Source organism: Sporothrix brasiliensis, assembly GCF_000820605.1.
Source record: "Sporothrix brasiliensis 5110 chromosome Unknown Cont21, whole genome shotgun sequence".
In the NCBI taxonomy this organism is placed as follows: Eukaryota; Fungi; Ascomycota; class Sordariomycetes; order Ophiostomatales; family Ophiostomataceae; genus Sporothrix; species Sporothrix brasiliensis.
In genome coordinates this window covers 1,840,850-1,865,769 of record NW_024467140.1, presented here as the reverse complement: position 1 = coordinate 1,865,769, position 24,920 = coordinate 1,840,850, and the positions used below count along the sequence as shown (strand labels likewise).

Below are 24,920 nucleotides of genomic sequence, written 5' to 3'. Positions count from 1 at the left end.
AAAAAGAGCAACATCCAAGACAGGCAAGAACGCTGCTTGTCCCATTGCACATATATTCTGCACCTGCAGGGAAGGCACGATCAATGAACACAGACGGGAATGCCCAGAAGTCTCGGCAGGTACAGCCCTTCCAAACGGGCGCACATCGTCATCGCCATTGCCAACGCCATCGCCCCTTCCTGTTGTGAACGTCTTGGCTGTCTCTCGGCATCCTTTATTTCTTGCTATTTTAGTTATATTTGTGTTCTTGTTTTGCGGGCGGCGCATCGACCGTCCGCCCCTAAACGGACGAATTGCAGTCGTTCTCGCAGCCGTCGAGTTCGTCGCAAGAGTATTACTCGTCACCTGTCGCTTCCTGTCGCTTCCCTTTTTCTTGGCCTGCTTTACGACGTGTCACCAGCACACCCTATTTCTGGGCTGGGCAATTCTTGGCTCTGTGTTTTTTTTTTTGGTCTTTTTGGTGGGCGTGGTGTTCTGCTTTTCCTTCTTTCGGCTTCTTTTGTTTTCATATGTGCTGCCCAAAGACCGCTGTCGTTCCTCTTTTCGTTCTTTTTTATATTGCTATTTTATCAAAACTTGGGCCGACTTTGCAGGTTCCCCCAGATTGCTTGGCTGTGTACAGCCAGGAACAAGTGGTAAAAGTGCAGGACTGCGCTGTATAGAGAAAGGATTATATCCCTACGAGCATATACACAATCAGAAGACAGGCCACTTTTGACCTGGACCTGTTTGGGGGGTGGATTCATCTGTTGTCTTCCTGTTGCCAAGCCTCGGTCATTTTCTTAATGATTACTTTGTTTTGCAAGGGCCTGGCCAAGCCTGTTTCTTTATTTGTTCTTTGCTCGAGTTAAGTCTTGGCTGCTTATTTCAACCGGTGGGCGCAGCCAACGAGGATCGGCATCGATTTCAGAACAAAATCAGTACCAAAAAAGAAGGATGAACGACATGTAGTAGAATAGTTGCACACGGACTAATACAAGTGGCCTTCGGACGCTTGGCGGACGGTGTACGCCGTGCACAAAAAAGAGAGAGCTGCGAAATGAGCAACGCAATCGGTGTAAGAGAGAAGAATACGAACAGTGACCGCGGACAGTTTACAAGCCCCATTCTCATATCTCTTGGCGGTGCTTGCTGGCAGGCGAGATCAACGAGGCCGTCGTGGATGTGCAGTCTTGTTTTGGGCCTCCTTCAAGGTCCAAGAGTTCTACGGTGTTATTTGTGTACGCCAAAGCCCTTGAATGACGGTACGAGAAAAGCGAAACACTTTGTAATACGTGGCCTGGTGCGTACAAGTGAGGAGTGAGAGTGAGGGCTAAGAGTGGGAGTGGCAGTGACCTTGGACCTTGGAGTGAGACCGAAGCCCTAGCACAAGCCGCCGAAAAATGATCGCCCTATCGGCTGCTCCCTTCCCGTGCAAGAAACAACTTGAACTTCGTACGTCGCCGCAATGTACGAGCATCTTACTCCGTTGAGTTCGTACAACTTCTCTTTGCCAGGCAACTTTCTGGGTGTTTGTACAACATACAGAGTGATGCTGTTGTATATCGCTTACCACACTCATTCCCATGGGGATTGTTGTCGGTGGGAGACACGAAGAGTTTAGACTGTCTGATCGGAGTACGATGCCGCTCATCCAGTGGAGCATCAACAGAACCCCCACCCCAAGGAAAGAAAAAAGGCGGCATTCAAAAACAGGTACGCAATTCCTCACCACGAGTCAAAACTGGTAATTAGTTCCCCACGAACGGGAAAATTCGGGGAAAACGGTACAGATTTGAGACAGATAACCAGTAATTCTAAGTGGGCTGGCGACGCCAGTCTTGCTTCCTTGCCCGCCGCCACTTTGGGGGTTGTAGTCCCATGAAACGGTGATTCTTCTAAGTTTCGACATTCCAGTTGGCAGCAGGTTGACCAGGAAAGTATCGTTCAAAATCACATGTGGTTTGCGCACATGCATTGTCTGGGAACAATGAATGCTGTACGAAGACAGGCCTCATCGACAACCAAAAAGTCCTTCCGGCACCGACGATCCTGCACGCTGCACGTCAGTCGCATCACCAGACACACCCCATGTGCCGCATCGGGGCACACTCAGCCAAACAGAGGGGAGCATGTCGGGGAATGTTCCAAAGTTTTGGGGGAGAGCGTGAAGTTCTCCGGCACTAGCACAGCATGGATGGAAGAAAGGGACAGACATGAGGAGGGGTAGTTCTGTCGTCAAGAAAAGAACACGGGCTAGAAGACGAAGACGAGGGGAGTGGAAGGCCAGCACGGGATGGCCCAGATCGATCCCATAGCCAAGCTTCTTGGGAAATGGGATGAATGAGAGTCGAGAGTCGAGAGTCGAGAGTCATGGAGTCGAGCCTGGCATAGACCGTTGCGGCTTGGGACTTAAAATAACCAGCGTCAACTGCGCCTGCGGTTTGTGTCGCCCTCGTGGCCCTTGGGCCGGTAACCGAGCTTGTCTTTTTATCTTACTGATCGAGGTAGGCGCTGGCACCAAAGTGTGGTCCAGCGCTGACGAGGCATTACTGTATGTCCTTTTAGGGCCGAAATGAGGACGAAGAGGAATACGGTCCCGATGGGTGGCAGTAATGCCACAAATCAAAAACGGAGGCGGCGGTTAAAATGCGAGCGTTTCTCTAGAGTCGGGATGTGAGACGTCATAGGCTGTCACTCACCAAGAAAGCCAGGCGAGGGCCAAAAGAGCGAGGCCGCGAGCAAAAAGTGGAGAATGCCGACGCTGTCAGGAGGTATCCCGCTTTTCTCCGCCGAACGGAGGGTGACCTGGTTCCCTGAGCCCAAACTCTGACGTAGAAAACGCGCGTGGGAGTGGAAAAAAGGGACGTTACAAGAGGAACACTGCGTAGAAGGGAATGCCGTCTTCCCGTGGCAGCCAATGAGATACTTTGGAACAGAAGTTTGTCCAAAACGTCGAGATTTTGTTGGTCGTTGAGATCGTCTGATACGGCAATTTGTTGACCTGTCTCCTTTGTCTGGTCCTTTCGGCCTTTCTCCAGCATGTTAATACACTTGTCCTTTAACGTAGTGCTCCCAAAGTCGCCTCTTCCTCATTATAAACGTGTACCGAGATTTGATCATCTGTGGAATACAAGGCCAAGATACAACTATATACTAGTTTATTTTTTTTTTTTTTTTTTTTTTTATTTTTTTTAATTTTTTTTAAAAAAAAAAAAACACTACCTGGCCGTGTAGCGCCTAGGACATTGCCCGACACCAGCGAATACTAAAGGAGCTACTCCGTTCTGTCATACAAAGAGCGACTCAGCGTGTTCGGCGGGCTGTTCGCGTTTGTTGACTCTGGATTCAGATTGCTGCAGATTCAGCCAAATAAGATGAGCACTCGGCACGGCGGACGATGGACCTGAAACGACATCGGAAAAGGGTCAAATTCCAGTGAGACTGGAGACTGCGAGACTGGGACTCGACTGGCTGTGGCTAAAATTACAACATTCAGACACAACAAAAAGAGAAATAAGACGCGCAACGGGAAATAACAACTGGAAGCGCCTATCTCTGCTGCAGATCGACTCAATTCTTACCTACTGCCTTTGCGTAAGCCGTTCCTTCTCTTCCAGCTGCTCTTGCCAGCCCCGCACAATGCATGGGATGGGTAGGCGCCCCGCAAAAAGAACGCAAGAACGGGGCCCCTGTCCTGCCTTTCTGGTCCAGAGAGGGCAAGTCCTCGCACGATTCCCCGAGTCATTACGGCGCCATACTACGGAGTACGGAGTACTTTGCCGTTTGTACTGAGGATCCCACCAACGTACGACGTAACGCCCGGACGCTTATTCGTATGCCCTTCTGTCCTTCTCCCCTTGTGCACACACGGCACGACAACGACACCGCCATGTCTTCTGCCTCGCTGTGCCTCATCTTCCTGTTGCAAAAGTGCGTCAGCTGTGCGCCGGCTCGTCAACGATCCCGAGCCAGCGGCTGAGCGTTGTGCTGTGCGCAGTTGCCGCCATCCGCCATTGCTTGCAGCAAAAGCACCAAAGTGTGCACAACTACGGCGATCCTGTGGGCAGAGGGCACTTGAGAACAGCGAGAACAACAACAGTGACCACAGTTCCCGGCACTTTTGTTGCTCAAGCTTGCATCGTCATGGACATCGTAGACATTGTGCAACACGGCCACCTCGGAAGGGAATTACGGAGCATGTTTGAGTATGTTGCTGGTTGTTGTTTCGGCTGGACGTTGCTTTTACGTTATTTTTAGTGTTCTCACTACCTCCGCGGTCTGGCATATGGCAGTGTCCCGAGTTTCCTCTCGCGTTTTGCCCGTCTCGTCTGTCTCGTTTCCTGGTCGTATCGCATCGGCGTTTCTTCTCGTTTTCTCACTCTGCAGGTGTCTCCACCGTCCTCTGCACCGCGTCCAGTTTTCTCCAGTTTTTGCTTCTTTCAGCAGGTCCCGCCCAAGCAAAGCAGCCAGTGAGAGAGGCTTTGCGCCCTTCCTTGTCCAGGCGCCCGGCGTCTTTTTCCCTCCTCATCATCCATGTGAGCGCCGCAACCCACTTGCTCCTACACACCGTGGAAGCAGACGCCACAAAATCCCCAAAGAATGCAATACAAGCAGACGATGTATCTTCACTGTTTGACGCAGGTCCTCAAAACCAAGCGTTTGTCGGTACCTGACGTGAAGGCGTCGTCTGTGCAATGCATCGTATTATTACTTCTGTACTCTGGGTCATCGTACTTGTAGAGGGTCAGAGTCACTGGACCCCTTTGCATAGCCATTCTCCTGCCAAACGGGGACAACGCCTGGGAGGTTACAACCCCAAACACCGTTCGACATCAAGTAAAGGCTCAAAAATACCGCGTTTTAGTTTCGCCTTTCTCGGCTCTCCACCAACCTGCCAATCTGCCAATCGACTAATCTGCCTCTGCCTTTTTGCCTCTGTGGCCCGTCTCCGCTTCGTGGAGCATTGGGGAATACTTGGATACTTACTTTGTGCCGTAATTCTGTCGCCCGATCGTTCTGTCGGTGTTCCTTCCTTGTGCGTGTACGCGCACCATCGGACCCTTTTTTCGCTTCCTATTGCAGGCGCGACCGCCTTCGTAGAGAGACCCGTCTTGGCCGCCCGCGCCTGCCCACACGAGCAACATGTGCATTTGGGCTATTTCGTAGGCGACTTTTAAAAAAATAAATCTCTCGTTTTGGAAGGCGCCTGCCCCATCTTAATCCTCGCTTTCCCATTGTTTCTTAATTTGGAGAGAGATCTTGCTTCTCTTCCTCTTTCCCCTGATTTTTTGTCTTGTTTTCTTCTCTCCTTTTCTTCTCTTATCTCATCGTCAATTCCACGTCGACACTGCCCCCCGACACTCTTCACCATTCTTGTCGACCTCGAAATACACACCCCACCGTGTAAGTCGCCCTGCTCTCTTGGCGGCCGTCGCTCAATCGCCCTTTTGGACCAGCTCCCATCGCACCTTCTCGACGACTGCAATCTTGACCGTGTCTTTTCGTTCTCGACAAAATAAATAAAACTTTCTGTTTCCTCGAAGCAGCCGCCGCCCTCTTGTCGAACCGCCGTCAGCTACATCTTCATATCCCAATATCCTTACATCTCCATATCTGTACACCTTGCTCATCGTACAAATTTCCGGTGGCCCACCAGGTACGTACGCCCATGCCAAGGCTGCTGCTCCTTATGATCACCATCTTTTGTCTCTTTGTCTCTTGTCTCTTGTCTCTTGTCTCTTGTCTCGTGTCTCGTTTCTCGTTTCTCGGTCTCATCCAAGCCATCGCCCAACGCATTCTTTGATGTCCACGTCCTCTGGCACAACCACATTCACAATGACAACCACAATCCTAAATTACGACGACGTCCCAGACGACAAGTCAAAGCCAAGGAGCTACGCCTCGCCTATCATCCTCTCCCCGCCCATACGGACGACAGTCTCCCAGATGCCAAGTGAAGGGACGTCCCCAGAACTGTCTCCGCCTGCACTACCCATTGCGTTGGAACAAAACGCACGAAGCATGAGCGTACGAAACATGACCATCGCCATTGCGTTGCTTTGCAATTGTTGACCTTGGTCGTTGTCTTCCATTCTCTTTTCTTGGCAGGTTCTATAAGAGAGTCTGGCCTGCCCCTGTTTCGTTCTTCAAGTCTCCAAGTGGAAAGGCCAACTTCCCTCGTTATGCTTTTTATATAATCCCCCCGTCCACAACAACTGCCCGTCACTCTTACCTGTTTATAACTTGAACCTCAAGATTCAGTCTGTCTCTTATTTTTACTCTTTTCTCATTCTCGTCTTTTCACTTCTCTCTTTTTTGCACGCCTCAAACATCTCCCAGTACGGCTTTTCCGCGGAGCCAGTTTATCTCCGTCAACCGGACTGCTCCCTTCCTAAGCACACCAAAAAAACACCGGCACAACCAACTACACACAACCAAGAAAAGCCAGGAAAACACCGAGACCGAAATACCCGCCAAAGCCTCAGGACTGGCCCTAGCAATTTCGCCACGCTCACAGTGTCCATTGCCCTGGAACATTTCTTGGAACATTTCTTGGAACACTTATTGGAACAATTTTTGGAACCACTCCCCTCCGTCGCATGTCACCGTCTTCTCACACGTTGCGTCGTGCCGTTTTCCCTCCCCTTCTCCATCTTGGCCCCAACACTAAATCCAAGTCAAATACGACGGCCAGTCAACTGTCCCCAATCTCACCGCGTGCGCTGTTTCTGGCACGCAGCTTTCCCTACTAAGACACAAAGGCACTTGGCTGCGATGAGCGCGAGGACCACCATTAACGCCACCACCACACATGCTCCTAAGCGTCCAAATCAACTAACACGCTTTGCAACCGCAGTCTCCCAATTCTGACTCTATAGCGGCTCTTCTCTCTCCCCTCTTTACCAGATCAGCGCAACCGATCTCCCACGACGAGGTGTCTTACTATTTTCGGCCCTCGTCGTTCTCGTCGCCGTTTCGCACCTCCTCTCCGCTCGCCGAAACAATAGTCTTCGAACCAAACAACGCATTCCGTACCCTAGACCAAAATTCAGACGAACAAACATCCGCAAATGGGTGCCCTTTTGTTTCGGTAGTCTAGTTGCCTCTCGCCAAACGAAAACGAAACTGTCGAATCGAGTAGTCGAACAATTTGATAATCGAACAGTTCAAGGACAGAACCGCCAAGCTCCTGCCCTCGTCGTTTTCATTTGGGTTGACCCTCGATTCGCCACCACCCCCCCTTACCCTTTCTGCCCTTGTTGTCCGTTCTGCCGCCACTAAAAACAAGCCGCTGTGACAGCCCAGCCCGTTTTTTCTTCGCTCCTTCCAGAACCTTACTGGAAGAACCTTACGTCTGCCGGCCAGCTCCTACCGTCAGCATTGCATCACCTAATACAACAAACACTAGGCCACTCGCTCCTTCGCTCATTGCCAACCTCCGTTTCCCACCTTCTTTCCCCATACGCCTCTATACAATGGCCGTCGCATCTCCTGTAATGCACTCCACCGCCCAATCAGCATCGCTTTTAGGTACGTTCTTCGGTGAATCTTAATTTTCCCCCGTCTCTCCGTCCTGGTATATTTTTGGGGAACACTGTCAGCTGCCCTTTTGCGCCTTTTCTGTGCTTTTGTCATCCATCATTCTTAGTCCCGTTTTGTCTCTTTCCCCTTACGGCCTTTTCGTTCTTGCTCTCCTTGCTGCCCTTCGCTCTTTCCTATTTTAAATTTAAAGTTTTGTTTTGTTATTTCCCCTCTCTGTGTAGACCGCGTTGCCCCCTTCCACCATCTTCAAATTTATATTGTTCTCTCCTCACCTTTGCCTCTCTTTTTTTTCTGACTCTCCCTTCCCGCCATCCCGCTTTCTACCACCCCTGTCTTGCCTTATTTTACTCACACATATGGCAGAAAGCGACGATACTGATAGCGAGCCACCGCGACCGTATTCGTTTGAGCGTCCGAGCCACCTCCAGTCTATTCCCTGCCAAAGTGCTCTTCAAACCACGGATAGCCAATTGCAGCGTCAAGTCTCTGACAAGCTCTCCTCGCCTACTGTCAATATCCCGCATCACGATCCAACACCGATTCAGCAAACTACTTACAAACCCATCGATGTGCCGGCTGGCTCTTCGTCTCTTCCCCAAACCATTCTTCAATCTCTTTCCTCTTCGCCGCACTCGCCGGACCGCCCTTATTCCGTTGTGGAAGTTGTAGCCGTGCATGACACTATTATTGAGGAAGACGATGAGACCGATTACGACACGCCCAACGAACCAGTTACACCTGTAAGCGGTCGTGAGTCCCGTGAAGGATTTCATTCGGTCGAGTCCCAGCCGGAGACCATTCCTCTTCCCAAAACAGAGACGGGACCCGTTGCCGTCTCCCATACGCTCGGTCTTCCTCCCACTTCTCACCCCGTTGTTCAGAACGAATCCCAACAAAGCAAGCTGCCTCACTCGAACCAGGACTACCGGAATCACGCTCAACGGCACCCACGCCACCGGCGGACGTTGAGCAACACGTCTGACGGTGCCGATTTGTCCACTTCACCAAACGCCAACGGCAGCCTCTTTTCCAACGTCAAAAGCAACACGCCTGTGTCGACGCCGGCAAGACACGCCCCACCACCTCTCACCACGACCGGCCTAGACCAGCAAATTGAGCTTTCTCGCACTGCTGGCCTGCTCCCGGAGTCTCCCACTTCAGCCCGTCCGTCAACTGCCGTTAACGGCTCGTTTTTGATCGGGCCTCCCACTTCTGTCCCCAACACTCAGTCTAGCAGCACAACTGCTGGGCACACCTCTCCCAGTACCGACACCGCCCAGGGTGCTCCACTAACCCGTCGCCAATCTCGGACATCGACAAGTAGCTTCAAACGCACAATGTCGAGTTTCTTCCGCCGCAGCACGTCCGAGAAGGCGGACAAGGCGGACAAGATTGACAAGCCCGAAAAGACGTCGTCTGTCGGCTCACCCGAGCTCAACAACGTGACTTCAGAGTCTAGCCTTATCGAAATGGCCATCAACGGCACCCCTCGAAAGGTCCCCGCGCGCCGCTGGTCTATGCACCGGTCACTCGCCAATACGCCTCCTTCGCCCAACTCGCCTCCTCTGGAAATGGTTGCCGGTGCCAGACACGGCGTATCAACGGACAGCACCACGGCGACAACCGCCGTCGACCCCGGAAATGAGCCGCGTACTAGCCAAAACGACAGCCGCATGCCCACGCAGGACGACTTTTTGCAAAACGATAGCAAGAAGCACCGCCAGCGTGCGTCGACCACTGGCATCAACTTCCAGAGTGCCATCCACATCGTGACGGGCGGCAACGCCCCCCTCGGCAGCCGCAAGAACAAGCCCAAGACAAAGGCTCGCACCGAGTACCGGCGCCGGGCTAGCAGCTTCGACCACGGCACCGAGAAGCGGGTTATTGGAAACGCTAGTCAGCCCTGGGCCATGCCCGCTGAAGCCGGTACTGGTCTTAAGGCTCGCCGTATGAGTTTGAGCCTGCCGGATGACTTCACCGTGGATGTTGTTGACCTGCACAGTGAGTTCGACTACCAGCACATGCTGGGCCGCCACCGCCGCCATATTGGCAAGGGCGCCACGTCCAAGGTTACCCTCATGTTCCGCAAGGGCTTCCCCGACGAGCTCTATGCCGTCAAGGAGTTTCGTGGCAAGTCGTCCAGCGAGACCCCCGAGGAGTACGAGAAGAAGGTCAAGAGCGAGTATAGCATCGCCAAGAGCCTGCACCACCCCAACATCGTCGAGACTATTCGTCTGTGCACAGACCACGGCCGCTGGAACCACGTCATGGAGTACTGCCAGGAGGGCGACCTGTACAGCCTGGTTGAGAAGAAGTACCTCACCACGCCTGAGCGCGAGAAGGACCGTGTCTGCCTGTTCAAGCAGCTCATCCAGGGCCTCAACTACCTGCACCAGCACGGCGTTGCCCACCGCGACATCAAGCTGGAGAACCTGCTCATCACCAACAACAGCAAGCTTAAGATCACCGACTTTGGTGCGTCCGACATATTTTCGGGCATGCACCCTGGTCTGCGCGAGGCCGGTGGCCGCTGTGGCCGCAACACCGACAAGACGGTCCGCCTTTGCAAGCCCGGCATCTGCGGCAGTCTGCCGTACATCTCGCCTGAGGTCCTGGAAGGCACGGTCCCCTACGACCCCCGCAAGCTCGACGTGTGGGCAGCTGCTATCGTCATGCTGAACCTCATTTTCGGCGGTCCGCTTTGGACCGAGGCCCGCTTGGTGCCCGGGCAGGCCAATCCGCAGTACCAGTCTCTGCTGCGCGGCTGGGAGAAGTACAACCGGAACCACCTGCCCGGTCGCCTCGCTGCGGAGAAGGAGCATGCAGACAAGGTTGCTGCCGAGCAGTCTGCAACTGCAACTGGCGCTCCTGCCAGCCCTGCCTCGACCCCTGCTGATGGTGGCGCCGACCTGACGGAGACCGTATCGCAGCTGTCGATCCAGCAGGTGGCTTCCGCTGCTGCCGCAGCGCATGCGGCCCAGAATGGTGCTGCCCCTGTCCCCACTGCATTGACGAGCTCCCGTCCTACTGTGGATGGTACGCCAATCACGGACGGCAACCCCAACAGCCTGGTTGAGGGCAGCTACCCTGCCGTGTCGGCGCTCGACATTTGTGTGAATCCCCCGCTTTTGCGTCGTGTTCTTATTCAGATGCTGAATCCAGACCCGAGCCGGCGTCCCACTATCGAGCAGATTGCCAACCTGCGTTGGATCCGCGCCATCGAGTGCTGCCAGCCGGAGTCTTACGAGGACCCCATGGCGCCTGCGGTAACGACGGGCAACGTGCGCGGCGGCATCGATGCCTCGAAGCGCAGCACGACAAACATTGGCGGCCAGAAGGTTTTCTGCCATAACCACCTGCCACCTAAGACCCACAGCCACGCAATTGTCCGCGTCCCCTAGTGAGCGACGCGATACGATTCGAACCGCAGCTGTTGAAGAACACAGACACACGTGATGCCTTTATATAATGGCTGATATTTTCGAAGATGAACATAATAGAGTTGGGGGTTGAGAGCCGTGGAGGGGATTATGTTTCTTTCCTGTTGCGGTTGCACGAAGAGTGGAAGACGGGAAGAGGAGGGGGGATAAGGAACGTGGACAAAGCAAAGCGCGCACCCGCCGCCACCAGCTCTCGATTCTTGTCGTACACATGACAGGTGCAGCACGCCGGTCTGATGGCCGTTGGGGGCGTTGTTTGTGCTTCTGCTTCCACCTTCTTTTCCATGGCTTTGCCTCGATTTGGTTTTGTTCTGTCCTTTTTTCTTTTGTTTTGATTCGATCGCTTATTCCTGCTGCATATGGCTCGGCGTTTTTTGGGCTGCTGCACACAGAGACAATACACCATTTTGTTCTCCTCATGACGGACGGCGTTTTTTTGGCGTTTTTCACTTTCCTAACCCTTGGCCTTTGTGGATTGACAGACCACCTGCCAGTCTTTGTCGCCCAGAGTCATGTGGTTCTGGTTTGGATTTCTATTTGATTTCCCTTTCAATTTTCTTTGAATTTTCTTTGATCTTCCTTTTGTTCACACAAACCTGTCTTTTTCCTCTGTCTACTGGTATACTCAACCCGATGAGTTGACCAACTGCATAATCGCGTGCGTGTGCATTCACCCCTCGTGTCATCGAACAGAGGGAACGGGGAGCATTTTAACACAATATGGAGGCTCACTTGCTTTCATGTTTTTATATTCAAATGTTCTTTTCGCTATATAGCCTGCCGACCCTCTTGCTATTACGTTACTTTACGCTTCACAAATACTTTGTTAACACACGTTGACTCTTTTATATCAAATCCGCAAGAGTGAAGGCAATTACGCCGTTTGTAGAGGTTACAAAAATATTCTGACGTACCCAATACACCCTACTGTGAACATGTTGGGGTTTACGGCACAGAAACTAAAAGACGGCTACCCGCATTGGTATTTATTGCTTTTGCTTTTTTCTTTGAAGCTGAAAGGTGTGCACTTTGGTAGACCAGTTCCGCTCACCTTATTTCTTTGGCCCTAGACATGCCAGAGTGAAGAACAGCCCCCTTCACTAATAGCGTTTTGCCCCTGACTGGATCTTGGCGCCACAAGGGAACGTAAACGCAGGTAAGTTTCCTTCCTTGGGATAAGAATGGCGCCGAGAGGGCTGTAAAGTAAGCTTCCTGGGGGGCAGCAATAAGCCAAACGCATTCCAAGTTCGTCCTCGTCGACCTGCGAACGATCTGGCAGTGGCTCCATGATGAGTCCATGACCAAGAACCATATGAAATCCCCACCGGCGACGCTGTGTCATGAAACACAGGAAACGTACTCGTGCCAACCTAAATCGCTTGTCAGGTCTGACTTTGCGAATTCGTCTATGGCTGCGCATTTGTGCCACATTCGGCTGTCAAGGTGGCTCTGTCCCTCGTATTCACGTATTCCGTACTAGACGAGAATTGTGGGACGGTACGGCACGGGGTACTTTTGACTATCCTCCGCACAGAAAGGAACTATCTCCAGTTGCTGGTCGTACCTGCTCTGCATCGAAGCCTCCCCTCGCTCGGTCGCTTGTTCCCCAAGTGCTTGCACCCAAAGGGGCGGTCTGTGGCTCTTTTCTTCATGCCAATTCTCATGACAGTTCGTGCCTCTTTATTGACCTTATGCCCTTTGTCGCCCATGTCGGGCATCTTCACAAGCGTAAGGGGTACGGACCCACTTTTGCATCCCCAAAAGGCGACGCCAGCTCGCTCGCTTCCAATGGCAGCGCGGCTCCCTGCATAGCATTGGAAGGACCCGCTTTTCTCGCCCGTTTGGTAAAGAGGCCACTTCAGCAAAAGTCTAAAGGCGGAGGAAACCAGGTCCCAGCTGTGACCACAGGCAAATGGGGGGAAAGCGCTGCGCCAAACTAACGCCGTAGCACACGAAAACGGCTGGACAACGCGTGTTTTCTACTGCACCCCTTTCTCGTCTCTCCCCATCTCTTGTCTCCTTTCTTGAGCATCCCTCTCGTGAAAGCCAGAGTCGACCACCACCACCCGGGGCTTCGTCTTTTGCCGTCAGCATCCCTTTCGAGTGTTCTCTTTTCTTCTCTTCTACCAGGTGTCGTTTATACATTCTCGTTACTCTTCTTCCACTCTTTCAGGCCTTCTTTTTTAATTTTTGCGTCCTTTCGTCACCTCCCCGTCATCTCCCTCCTCCTCGCTTTATCCTTGCTCCAATCGACTGTCGTTTTTATCCGCCTCAAAACGACAATCCTCAGGCTCTCGTCCTTTTCCCCCGGATCTCCGTACCTGTCGATCACAGCCATTTGGACCCTCGTGGACGACATCCTTTTGCGGCTTCCAATGACGAGCACCTGAACGATTTCGACAAAAACTCGTGTTGCGCAACCCCAATTGTCATCGACTCGATACTCCCCCCTTCCTCTCCCGTCCAGATCCCATCACCATGGGTCGCTCCGGTGCTGCACGCTCGCCATCGGCACGGGCGTCGCCGCCGCCTTCGGGCAAGCCCAAATCCAAAAAGGACGCTGCTGTCATCCGCCCGGACGACTACTCGTCCGATGGTGTCAAGGACAACGACGTCTTTCTGCTGCCCGGCTCCGACTTCCAGATCCTCATTGGCGTCACCATCCTGGCCGCCATTGTGCGCCTGTTCCGCATCTACCAGCCCACCAGCGTCGTCTTTGACGAGGTCCAGTACGTCACGTCCCCCGCGGCGCGTTGTCTCGTCATCTCGCTGTTGTCTTTGGTCTTGTCCGAAGTGTCACTGACAGTTTTTTCCCCCCCCTTCTAGTTTCGGTGGTTTCGCGTCCAAGTACATCAAGGGCCGCTTCTTTATGGATGTTCACCCGCCCCTGGCCAAGATGCTCATTGCGCTGACCGGCTTCCTGGCCGGCTTCGACGGCGAGTTCGACTTCAAGGAGATTGGCAAGGACTACCTCGAGCCCGGCGTTCCCTACGTCGCAATGCGCCTGTTCCCTGCCATCTGCGGTATCCTCCTCGTGCCCACCATGTACCTGACCCTCAAGGCCGCCAACTGCCGCACCTCTACCGCTCTGATGGGTGCCGGCCTGATCATCTTTGGTATGCTTGCCCTCCCCACCGCTGTCCCTCTGTTTGGTCGAGTTTGTACTAACAATACGCAGAGAATGGCCTTCTGACCCAGGCTCGCCTGATCCTGCTCGACTCTCCCCTCATCGCCGCGACCGCTTTCACCGCCCTGGCCTTCACTGCCTTCTCCAACCAGCATGAGCAGGGCCCGTCCAAGGCCTTCACCCCCAGCTGGTGGTTCTGGCTCTTCACCACCGGCCTCGGCCTCGGCATTACTGTCAGCATCAAGTGGGTCGGCCTCTTCACCATTGCCTGGGTCGGCTCCCTGACGCTGATCCAGCTGTGGGTGCTGCTCGGTGACACCAAAACCGTCACTGTGCGCGTCTTCTCCAAGCACTTTATGGCCCGTGTCTTCTGCCTCATCATCGTCCCGGCCACCTTCTACATGGGCATGTTCGGCATCCACTTCTTGTGCCTGGTCAACCCCGGTGACGGCGACGGCTTCATGAGCTCCGAGTTCCAGGCCACCCTCAACTCCAAGGCCATGCAGGACGTCCCCGTCGACGTGCTGCTCGGCAGCTCCGTCACCATCCGCCACGTCAACACCCAGGGCGGCTACCTGCACTCCCACCCGCTTATGTACCCGACGGGCAGCAAGCAGCAGCAGGTCACCCTGTATCCCCACAAGGACCACAACAACGCGTGGCTGCTCGAGAACCAGACCCAGCCCCTCGATTCGGCCGGCGAGCCCATCAACGGCACCGATGCCTGGAACAAGCTCCCCGAGAGCGGCGAGCTGCCCTACATCGTCGACGGCACTGTCCTCCGCCTGTTCCACCCCTCGACGTCCCGCCGCCTGCACTCGCACGACGTGCGCCCGCCGGTCACCGAGGCCGATTGGCAGAACGAGGTCTCCGCCTACGGCTACGAGGGTTTTGACGGTGACGCCAACGACTACTTCCGTGTCGAGATTGTCAAGAAGCAGTCCGACGGCGCGCTCGCCAAGGAGCGTGTCCGCACCATCGAGACCAAGTTCCGCCTCGTCCACGTCATGACGGGCTGCGTCCTCTTCTCTCACAAGGTCAAGCTCCCCGACTGGGCCTCGGAACAGCAGGAGGTGACGTGCGCGCGTGGCGGCAGCCTTCCCAACAGCGTGTGGTACGTGGAATCGAACGAGCACCCCCTGCTGGGCGCCGACGCCGAAAAGGTCAACTACCGGCGCCCGGGCTTCTTCGGCAAGTTCCTCGAGCTCCAGCAGGTCATGTGGAAGACCAACGCCGGCCTGGTGGAGTCGCACGCCTACGACTCGCGCCCGAGCGCCTGGCCCATCCTGCGCCGTGGCATCAACTTCTGGGGCAAGCAGCACCGCCAGATCTACCTCATTGGCAACCCCTTTGTCTGGTGGTCCTCCACGGCCGCCATTGTCGTCTACGTCCTGTTCAAGGGCATCGCCGTCCTCCGCTGGCAGCGCAGCTGCGGCGACTACAACAACGCCACATTCAAGCGCTTCGATTACGAAATTGGCACGTCCGTCCTGGGCTGGGCGTTCCACTACTTCCCCTTCTACCTGATGGAGCGCCAGCTGTTCCTGCACCACTACTTCCCGGCCCTGTTCTTTGCCATTATGGCCTTCTGCCAGGTGTACGACTTTGCCACGGCCCGTTTCGGCGTCTTCCGCGTCAAGAGCAACCCGCTCATCGGCAAGGCCGGTGCCATGACCATCCTGGCCGTCGCGACCGTTGTCTTTACGTTGTATGCGCCCCTGGCCTACGGCAACACCTGGACCAAGTCGGAGTGCAAGCGTGTGCAGTTGTTCAGCAGCTGGGACTGGGATTGCAACACCTTCCTCGACTCGTACCAGGAATACGAGCAGTTTAACATGCCTTCGGTTGCGGCCGTGCCCACGTCCCCCGGCGCGGCTCCTGTTGACGAGCAGCCGGCCCCGATTGCTGACATTCCGATAGCGGGCGGCGAGCACGGCCAGATCCCCATTGAGCAGGCCCAGCAGCAGCAGCAGCAGCAGCAGCAGCAACAGCCCGAGGAGGACAAGCCGCAAGAGGTGCAGCAGGAGCAGCAGCAGTCGGTGGCGGAGCCGGAGCCGCTCCACACCGAGCCTCCGGCGCCACCCGTTGCGCTCGCCCAGGATGGAAACCAGAACCAGCGGATCCTGTCGCGCGACGAGCGCGTCGAGTACCGCGACCAGGACGGCAACATCCTGGACCCCGAGCAGGTCGAGGCGCTGCGCGGCAAAGTCGAGTTTAAGACGCGCTACGAGACGCGCACGCGCCTGGTCGACGAGGCCGGCAACGAGATTCTGGACGAGAGCGCGCCGGTGGCCCCGCCGCACCCGGACGTGGAGGGCGTGGACCAGTCGACCAAGCAGAGCCTGGTCGCCGACGACGCCCTGCCCCAGAGCGCCGACCCCAGCGTGGAGGGCGAGCGTGAGAAGGACCAGACCCGCGCCAAGCCGGCCAGCGAGGGCAGCGAGGCCACGCAGCGCCGCGAGGCGGAGGAGGCTGAGGCGGCGCCGGCGGCGGCGCCGGCCGCGGAGGAGTAATTTTGAAAGTGTCCTCCGTCTCATGTCTCATGTCTCGTCTTCTCACCTACTTTCTCACTCTTTCACTCTTTCACCGTCCCATTAATAATCCTTGAGAACAGTGTCGGGCTTTCTTCCTTACCACCCGACGCACGTCGCCCACGTATCGAAGCCTGAACCTACGTCACGGAACACTCCTCACTATCATTATTTATTTATTTTCTCATGTCATTTCTATGGTTTTGTTTCCTTTTTTTTCTTATGTATAACACCATGGATACGATGAAGCAGCGGAGACGGGACGAATGAGCGTCCTTGGCTTCAAAACTAAGCTGGGCGGAAACGCAACGGGGAAAAAGAGAAAAGGGAAAGGCAGCGTCGAAGAAAATGGGGCTCTAAAAGAAACGCAATACGCTCTGCTTTTATTCTTTAAAACTTGGTAGGTCGTATAGGGTTTTTGGAAATGTCTAATTTTTTTGCATTCTTGCATGGGCCCTATTCTGCTCCGTATCTCGGCTTCTTTCTGTTTGGGCTTCTCGTTTCCGCTAGAATCAGAAATAACAAGGCATAAACTATGTTCACGCTTCTTGTTCCATGAAAAGTGTCCGAACATCATAGGCTTTGTTTGTCATCCATTATATTGCCAATGTCTACTCCGTACGCCGGCTATTCAATCAGGTTTGGCGAGGCCGAACTGGGACACGGGCAGTTCACTGAGCCCTGCCTATATGAACACGCGAAGCAATTAAATTGTTGGTGGCATCCCAACGTTTCTTCCACTATTGCACAGCTTTTCTCAGCCTGACTCTGAATCCCGTTCGACAGCCTTACGTCGCGTTATGTTGGCCCACTGTGTCAGACCGGTGCCATATTCCAGCGAATGCCACCCACCAACAGTCTCACGTAACGCTGCTTACCAAAGCTTACGACCTAGCGTCGGTCGGAATGTGCATGAACGGGTTTTACCAATCCCGACGGCATTCCAACTCCTTAACAGAATGACAGCTCCCGTTCCCGTGTAACAGACTGCAGCAGCCAAAATCGTTCTTTCCTTTTTTGTTGGGTGTGCTTCTTATGTGTAAAGCTCTCCCATTTGCTCCTTTCTGGTTCGGGTTTCCCTTCACAATAGTCGTGTCCGATCTCCTTTTTACCTCTTGTTGATGTTCTTCCACTTCACTCGTCCCTGTATCCCGATCACACTGAGCAGTCCGGGATTGGCAGGTCCCGCACGTCACCGTCTTAGTGGTACAATACACCAATACACATCTGAAAAAGAAAAGAAAAAAAATTGCACGACACGGGCCCGGAGCCGAAGCAAAACATTGTGCGGCATTGGGTAGACTGCGTTGTGTGGCAGTGCCGATAGCTTCATACACCTTGATGGAGGTGTCGCTGGCCATGGCGGCCGACATTATCACGCCCCCCGGAATCCCGGCCCCGTACGGCCGTGCCTGTGCCAACTGCTCGCGGGCCAAGTGCCGCTGCATCTACCGCACCGACAGCTCTGACTGTGAACGCTGCCACCGACTGAAAAAGGACTGCCGGCCGTCGATTCCCGTGCGGCGCAAGGCGGCCTCGTCGGGGGCGGCCAAACGGTCGTCGTCGTCGACGCTGTCGCGCACGGCACAGCTGGAGCAGAAACTGGACGGGCTTGTGTCCCTGCTGACCGCACAGAACAGCAGCCGTGCCAAAGCGGCCGCCGACGCCAGTGCCCGGAGAGGCAGCGTCCAGAGCGTGGAAGGCAGCCAAGCCAGCCCCGAGAGCATCGCCTACAGCACCAGCAATCAGAACAGCGGCGCAGCTTCTGCGGAACCAAGGCGCGTCTACACGATACCTAGCGGCATTCCGTCCACAGAACCCGACGAGTTCCGGCCGTTGGGTGCCGGTGGACCAGACTTTGGCGCAGGCATCGTGCCACGACACCAAGGCAGGCCCCCCGCGCTGCAGGGCGGCCCGTCGTCGTCGACTGCACCAACGACAGAGACAAGGGCGTCGTCCGTTTCGATTCACGGCGGAGACGCGTCATATGAAGATCGGACATGCAGCACTCTCGCTGCCAAGTGTGCAGGGGGGCATTTGCCACGCACGCCCGAGTCCTCGGCGTCGTCAACAACGTCTACTCGCGGATACCAGCAGCAGAAGAGGACCCTACCAGAGGACAGCCGACAGGCACCACTATCACAACAACCACAACGGCCACAGCAGCAGCCACAGTCACAGGCAGAGGCACAGGCCCATCCGACAACGGGCTCACATACAATTGGGTGGAGCTTTGGCTGTTTTAACGACGCAGCGCGGCCACGCGAGATACCTACCAACGCAAAGGAGGACGACGGGAGCCTCCCGGCGCGAGACACCCTCAATCTCGACGCCTCCCTCGAGCCGACCGCCGCCGAGGCCGAACAGAGCCTTGTCACGTTCCGCACAACCATGCTTCCCTACTTCCCGTTTGTGCACCTGTCGCCCGATCTGACGGCAGCGCAGCTCCGGCGGACACGGCCTGTACTGTGGCTCGCCATCCTGTCGATTACGTGCCAGCGCGTGCCGACGCACACCCAACTCGGCCGCAGCACCCACCTGCGCGCGCTGTTTGCGCACCGCATCGTGTTTGAGAGCGACAAGAGCCTCGACTTGCTGCAGGGCCTGCTGGCGTTCATGACATGGGTGCACTATACATCGAAGCGCGACCGGCCCACGCTGTCGGTCATGTCGCAGCTGGCCGTGTCCCTGGTGTACGATCTGGGGCTGCACAAGCAAGCCAGCCCCTGCAAGTCGCTCATTGCGCGGCTGGTGCGCGACCACTACCAACAGTCTCTCGCGGCCGACGACCCGCCGCCCGTGCCGCCGCTGCTCGACGAGCGGCGCGCGGCACTATCATGCTACGTGCTGACCTCCAAGTTTTCGATTGCGCTCAAGCGATGTGAGCCGCTGCGCTGGACGCCGCGCCTGGAAGAGCACCTGTACGAGCTCGAGGCCCAAGCAGAGACGCCCCTCGACCACGTGCTGGTCACGCAGGTGCGTCTGCAGCGCGTCGCCGACCACATCCACATGGGCGAGTGGCAGACCAACGACCCAAACTACTTCCTGGACCCAACTAGCGATGCCCACCGGACGACGGGGCCTGACTGCGGCTTGCTGCCGGCGTATGTGGCGCGCGTGGTGCGGGCCAAGATCAACGAGATCCGCGAAAACATCCCGCCCGAGGCGCGGCACTACGAGGGCGTGCAGGATGCACTGCTGGCGTCGGAGATGATGGTGAGCGCGGGTGTCGTGCTACCCGTCGTGGCGCCGGTCGCGTCGATGGCGACCATTGCCGTTGTCTCGCTGCGCGCGCGCTCCAAACCGGCCACGCAGCCGTTGCAGGCCGACAAGGAAAAGGCGCCGAGTGCTGCGAGCGCTGCGAGCGCTGCAAGTGTGTTGCCGTCGACTGTCAACGTTGCCCGGGTAGCCGCGCTGGAGCGCTGTGTCGAGTCCGTGGCCGCCTTCTGGTCCTTCTTCCGCCAAATCACCAGTGGCTCGTACGCGGCCTTGCCGTTTGCCTTCTTTGCGCACTTTACGCACTGCGTCGTCTTGCTGTATGGATTGTCGGTGATGGACGAGCCCAACTGGGACCGCGCAGCCGTGCGCGACCGCCTGCACGTCCTCGACATGCTCGACGGGTTCATTGCCAAGCTGCGTGACGCGCCGCGTGTCGGTCCTTCCTCGACCGTTACAGGCATGGAGTCCTACGACGTCTTCAACCGAGCGGCCACGATGCTTACCTCGGTGCGCGAGCTGTGGGCGTCGGACATGGGCCGGCCGGACCACTTGGACAAGTCCAAGGCGGCCGCGGCAGCCGCGGCGGCAGCCGTCATTGTGGGTGACCGGCCGGACCAGGCCCGGGAGCAGGCACAGCAGACTCAGCAGGCCCAGCAGGCCCATGGTACCGCAGTACCAGCTGCGGTACCCGGCATGACAATGCCCGCCGCCGCCGCCGCCGCCGGGCCCATGACACTGGACGCGCCGCCGCCGCCGTCGGCCGACGGCACGGCGTGGCCGCTGTCGTCGGTTGCCGCGGCCCCAGCGCCTTCGGCCACCGACATGGCCATGGGCGAGCCCACGCAGGATCCGCTGTTGATGGCGTCCAACGATGTGTTCTTCACGGACCTGTCGGCCGCGATGGGCATTCCCGAGGACTACATGCTATGGGACCTCTTCGTGGACAGCATGCCGCAGGCGCAGTTGTAGGGCCGGAGCGTGATAATGAAAGCAGGAGGTGTACTATGTGAGGGGCGATGCTTACGGAATACAGGAGCATGGGACATGGAAACGGTATGGGCATGCAATGTCGGATAATGGACAAAAAGGGTAATAGCATAACAGAGCGAGCATACGGCATAGATGGGTCAAAAGTATCAAAATGGTCAGGCAACATAAACTCTGACAAAAAACAGTCCCCTTGTGGACGTCTCGGTGCAGCGCACAATCGTCTCTACACTCTGTAGAACTGGGGACCAGTCAGTTGCTAGCAGGGCTGTGTGTGACCTACGTTGAACTGTTGTTACGTTGTTAAATTGTGTCCTTTTGTATAAGCGACACATAGATGTTACAGCCCACGGCGGCTTTATACCTTTGAAAGGCATCTGCAGCGAATTGTGCCACAGCCCTTGTATTGGTGATGTTGCTGTGCGTGTTAGTGGCCAGCGTGTGTTTGGATTGTTCTGTATTTGTAGGTGGGTATTGGTCGCGGAATTAGACCGGGGTTCAGAGGTTCAGGGGAAGGAAAGTGGCAGACAACGATGGGAACGGTCGGAGTTCAGACCCCGAAGCAGGCCGCGCCCTTTGCAATACGGCAGGCGTACGATAAGGGCGTAGGAAGGAAGGACTGTGCACACCAAACCAACCATGGAAGGCACCACTGACACTATACGACGCATGGTCCCTGGAGCAATACAGTTCGAGTGCACTCTTGCTCTCTTCCTGATGGTGGGCTTCGTCTGTTGCCGTTCTTTCTTTTTTCGGATCGTCGCTCCTGCCATATAACAATAGGAAAGACAACGGGTATCGCATCCCAATCCCGTTGCCGATTTTGCTTAGAAATAAACTGGAAAGATCCAGGAAGAAAGTAACATCATTTTCGAGCAAAACGCAATAGAGCCTGATATAAGAGAGCGCGGCTTGTAGGCATCGTTTCGTGCGTCTTGTCCTGTTGTTGTTTACGCCGTCGCCTGTCTAAGCCACGATCCAACACCGACCGGAAAAAAGGAGACAATCCTACAGCCAAAACAAATTCAAAAACAAAAAGAAACGACCAAAGACGACCAAAGAGCAACTAGGTCAATCGGCGTTCAACACTATTTTACTCCTTTTCGACTGCATTTGATTTCTGCTTTTCCCACATCCCGTCATGACGGACACGGACGAGCGGACGGCCACGCCGACGCTGTCGACAGAGGGCGATGCTGTCGCTGCCACCACGGCGGACGAAAAGAAGGACCGCCATTTTGTGCCCGATGGACAGGAAGTACCCGCCGCACTCGCGCCGTCAACTACACAGGGCTCCAACCCCGAGCCCAAGTATGTCACCGGCGTCCAGCTGTGGCTGGTCGTCCTGGCCCTGTCGCTGGCCTTTTTTGTCATGATGCTCGACATGTCCATTGTGGCAACGGCGATCCCGCGCATCACCAACGAGTTCCACTCGCTCAACGACGTGGGCTGGTACGGTGCCGCCTACCAGTTGGCCTGGTGAGTCTCGCCTGTCCCCCGTATGCGTTTCTTCGTCTGGCTGTCTGTCGTCTAACAAAAGGGGCAGCGCTCCGATGCAGCCCCTGTCTGGCAAAATCTACACGTACTTTAAGACCAAGGTGAGCCCGATTTCGAGCCTGTTTACGAGCCCGTGCCCTAGTCCTCTTGTCACCTCTTTTGTCCGGTTCTGTTTGTTTCAGTTCTAACGCTGCGCAGTGGGCCTTCCTCATCTACTTTGGCATCTTTGAACTCGGCTCGCTCATCTGCGGCGTGGCCCAGTCGTCGACGATGCTGATCATCGGCCGGGCGGTGGCCGGCCTGGGCGGAGCCGGTCTTCAGAACGGCACCCTGACCATCTTGGCCGGCCTGGCGCCTTTGGCCCGCAGAGCGCGTAAGTCACGCTGTCCTTTTTGTCCTCTGCTGTCCCTGTTTTTGTACCCAACTAACGTTCATTTCCAGTCTTGACGGGCATCGTTCTAGGTGGTGAGTGTCCAAGTCCTTTTCTCTCTCCCTCGTCTCTCCTCTCATAACTAGTCCGTCGCCTCTCACACCTACACACACACATAGTCGCTCAGCTCGGTGTCGTGGCCGGACCGCTCCTTGGCGGCGTTTTCACGGAACTCGCCACATGGAGATGGTGCTTCTACGTCAACCTGCCAGTCGGCGCCGTCGTGGCCACGCTCATTCTTCTCATCCACATCCCAGAGCAGACGGAAAAGATGCCATGGCGCGGCCAGAGCAAGGAGACCATCAGGCGCCAGCTGCGCCTCGTGCTCTTGCACCGCATGGACCTCGTCGGCTTCTTCGTCTTCTCCGGCGCCACCATCCAGCTTCTTCTCGCTCTGCAGTGGGGCGGCACGGTCGCGCACCCCTGGAACTCGTCGGTCATTATCGGCCTGTTTGTTGGCGCCGGCGTCACGGCCCTCGTCTGGGGCGCCTGGAACTACCGGATGAGCCACTGGCTGGGCTCCGACGACATCCCCAACCGCAACGGCGAGGCCGCCCTCATCCCCACGCCCATTGCGCGCGAGCGCACCGTCTACTCGGGCTCCTTGGCGAGCTTCGCGCTGATGGGCACCATCATTATGAACGCCTTCTTTATTGCCATCTACTTTCAGACCGCCCGCGACGCTTCGCCGGTCACGAGCGGCGTCAACATCCTGCCCAGCATCCTGAGCCAGCTGTTCTTCGCCGTCGCCTCCAGCACCGCCATCAGCAAAATGGGCTACTACCTGCCCTGGGCCTTCGCCGGCACCACCATCAACAGCATCGGCACGGGGCTGCTGTCGACCCTCTCGCCCACCACGCCGACAGGCCACTGGATCGGGTTCCAGGTCTTGGCCGGCGGCGGCCGCGGCATGGTGTTTCAGGCACCAATTCTCGCCATCCAGCACGCCGTCCAGCCCAACCAGATTAGCGTCGCCGTCGGCCTCTTGAGTTTCGGCCAAAACGTCGGCGGCGCCGTCCTCCTGACCATCGCCAACACCGTCTTTGACAACAGCCTCCAGTCACAGCTGCAGCAGCACGCGCCTGGCGTCGACCCGGAGGTCGTTATTGCCGCCGGTGCCACGGCTTTCCGGTCCGTCGTGCCCGCCGCCAGCGTCCCCGGTGTCATCCTGGCCTACGCCAACAGCGTCAACCGCGTCTTTTACTTTGCCACTGCGCTGTCTGTGCTGGCCTTTTTCGCGACGTTCGGTCTCGGCTGGAAAGACATTCGGGTCAAAAAGGGCCCGTCGACAACAGCCCGCGCCGAGGCATCAGCAGCCAAGACGGATGTCGAGGTGGCTGCAAAGGCGGCCGACGACAACGTTGAGGGCTTGGCCGAGGACGCGTCCGAGGCGGCGCGAGACATCAAGGGCGAAGACAGGGTGTGACGAGAGGGTGTGATGCTGTGTAGTAGCCAAAAGTTGACTGAATGTTTAATTCTTTTTTTGTTATCATAGCCCCTCGCTATTTTGTGTTTGTTCCCATATACAGTTGATTACTATTCAATGCAACCGGCACATGATAGGAGCGTTTCTTGCTTTGCTTGACCATTGGTAGCTGTCTCATTGAACATTAATTCTATTTCTGAGCATTTTAAGGATTCTACTTTTAAAAAAGTTAAAAACTGTAATCCATATCACGGCATTTATTCACCGACGAATTCAAAGCTTATACGTTTGCTTTGAGTTTATTTTTGTATGCACACTTGTCGTCTATTTTTACCGTCCAAGGCAGCAGGGTCGCATCTGTCAGAACAGTCTTGAAGGGAGCAGTCGCGGCTCGTCGCTGTTGAATTCATCGTCAACGTAATCGTAATTCGTGAATGGAAGAATGCGATAGGCTCGGCCATGTGCTTGGCAGGATTGCTAAGAAAAGACGTCGTTACCAGGCAGCTACCAATCGACTGGGCTCTGAATATGTCATTCTCCGTACTGTTGAAGTACGAAAGACGAAAGCGAAAAGGTAGGAAGTAAACTGCTGTCGTATTCCACAGCACATGGAGACTTGTGATGATCGACGTCGTGCGTCGGAACCAAACGAACAGCAAAGGGCTTCGACGAACCAGACCGAGGACGAGAAGAAAAAGAAAGTAAAAAAGGAACAGAAAGAGCATCTCCAAGCACCATC

General features: G+C 55.7%; 4 protein-coding genes across 4 annotated transcripts; all 4 read left to right on the top strand.

Moving 5' to 3' along the window:
* Positions 1 to 7,880: 7,880 nt before the first annotated feature.
* Positions 7,881 to 10,925, top strand: SPBR_04632 (serine/threonineeeee-protein kinase; the record flags this gene model as incomplete). The annotated part of the gene is made up of 2 exons (XM_040762909.1): positions 7,881 to 8,264; positions 8,406 to 10,925. 2 exons carry the CDS (start codon positions 7,881 to 7,883, stop codon positions 10,923 to 10,925), a joined length of 2,904 nt encoding a protein of 967 aa, XP_040615566.1.
* A 2,517-nt stretch (positions 10,926 to 13,442) lies between these two features.
* Positions 13,443 to 16,604, top strand: SPBR_04624 (dolichyl-phosphate-mannose-protein mannosyltransferase; the record flags this gene model as incomplete). Its single annotated transcript, XM_040762901.1, has 3 exons — positions 13,443 to 13,693; positions 13,791 to 14,080; positions 14,143 to 16,604. The coding sequence occupies 3 exons, from the start codon at positions 13,443 to 13,445 to the stop codon at positions 16,602 to 16,604; spliced, it is 3,003 nt and encodes a 1,000-aa protein (XP_040615565.1).
* A 1,359-nt stretch (positions 16,605 to 17,963) lies between these two features.
* SPBR_04655 (uncharacterized protein) lies at positions 17,964 to 20,810 on the top strand (the record flags this gene model as incomplete). The annotated part of the gene is made up of 1 exon (XM_040762932.1): positions 17,964 to 20,810. One exon carries the CDS (start codon positions 17,964 to 17,966, stop codon positions 20,808 to 20,810), a length of 2,847 nt encoding a protein of 948 aa, XP_040615564.1.
* A 1,159-nt stretch (positions 20,811 to 21,969) lies between these two features.
* SPBR_04747 (MFS transporter) lies at positions 21,970 to 24,181 on the top strand (the record flags this gene model as incomplete). Its single annotated transcript, XM_040763024.1, has 5 exons — positions 21,970 to 22,307; positions 22,369 to 22,426; positions 22,524 to 22,698; positions 22,767 to 22,790; positions 22,875 to 24,181. The coding sequence occupies 5 exons, from the start codon at positions 21,970 to 21,972 to the stop codon at positions 24,179 to 24,181; spliced, it is 1,902 nt and encodes a 633-aa protein (XP_040615563.1).
* Positions 24,182 to 24,920: the final 739 nt, after the last annotated feature.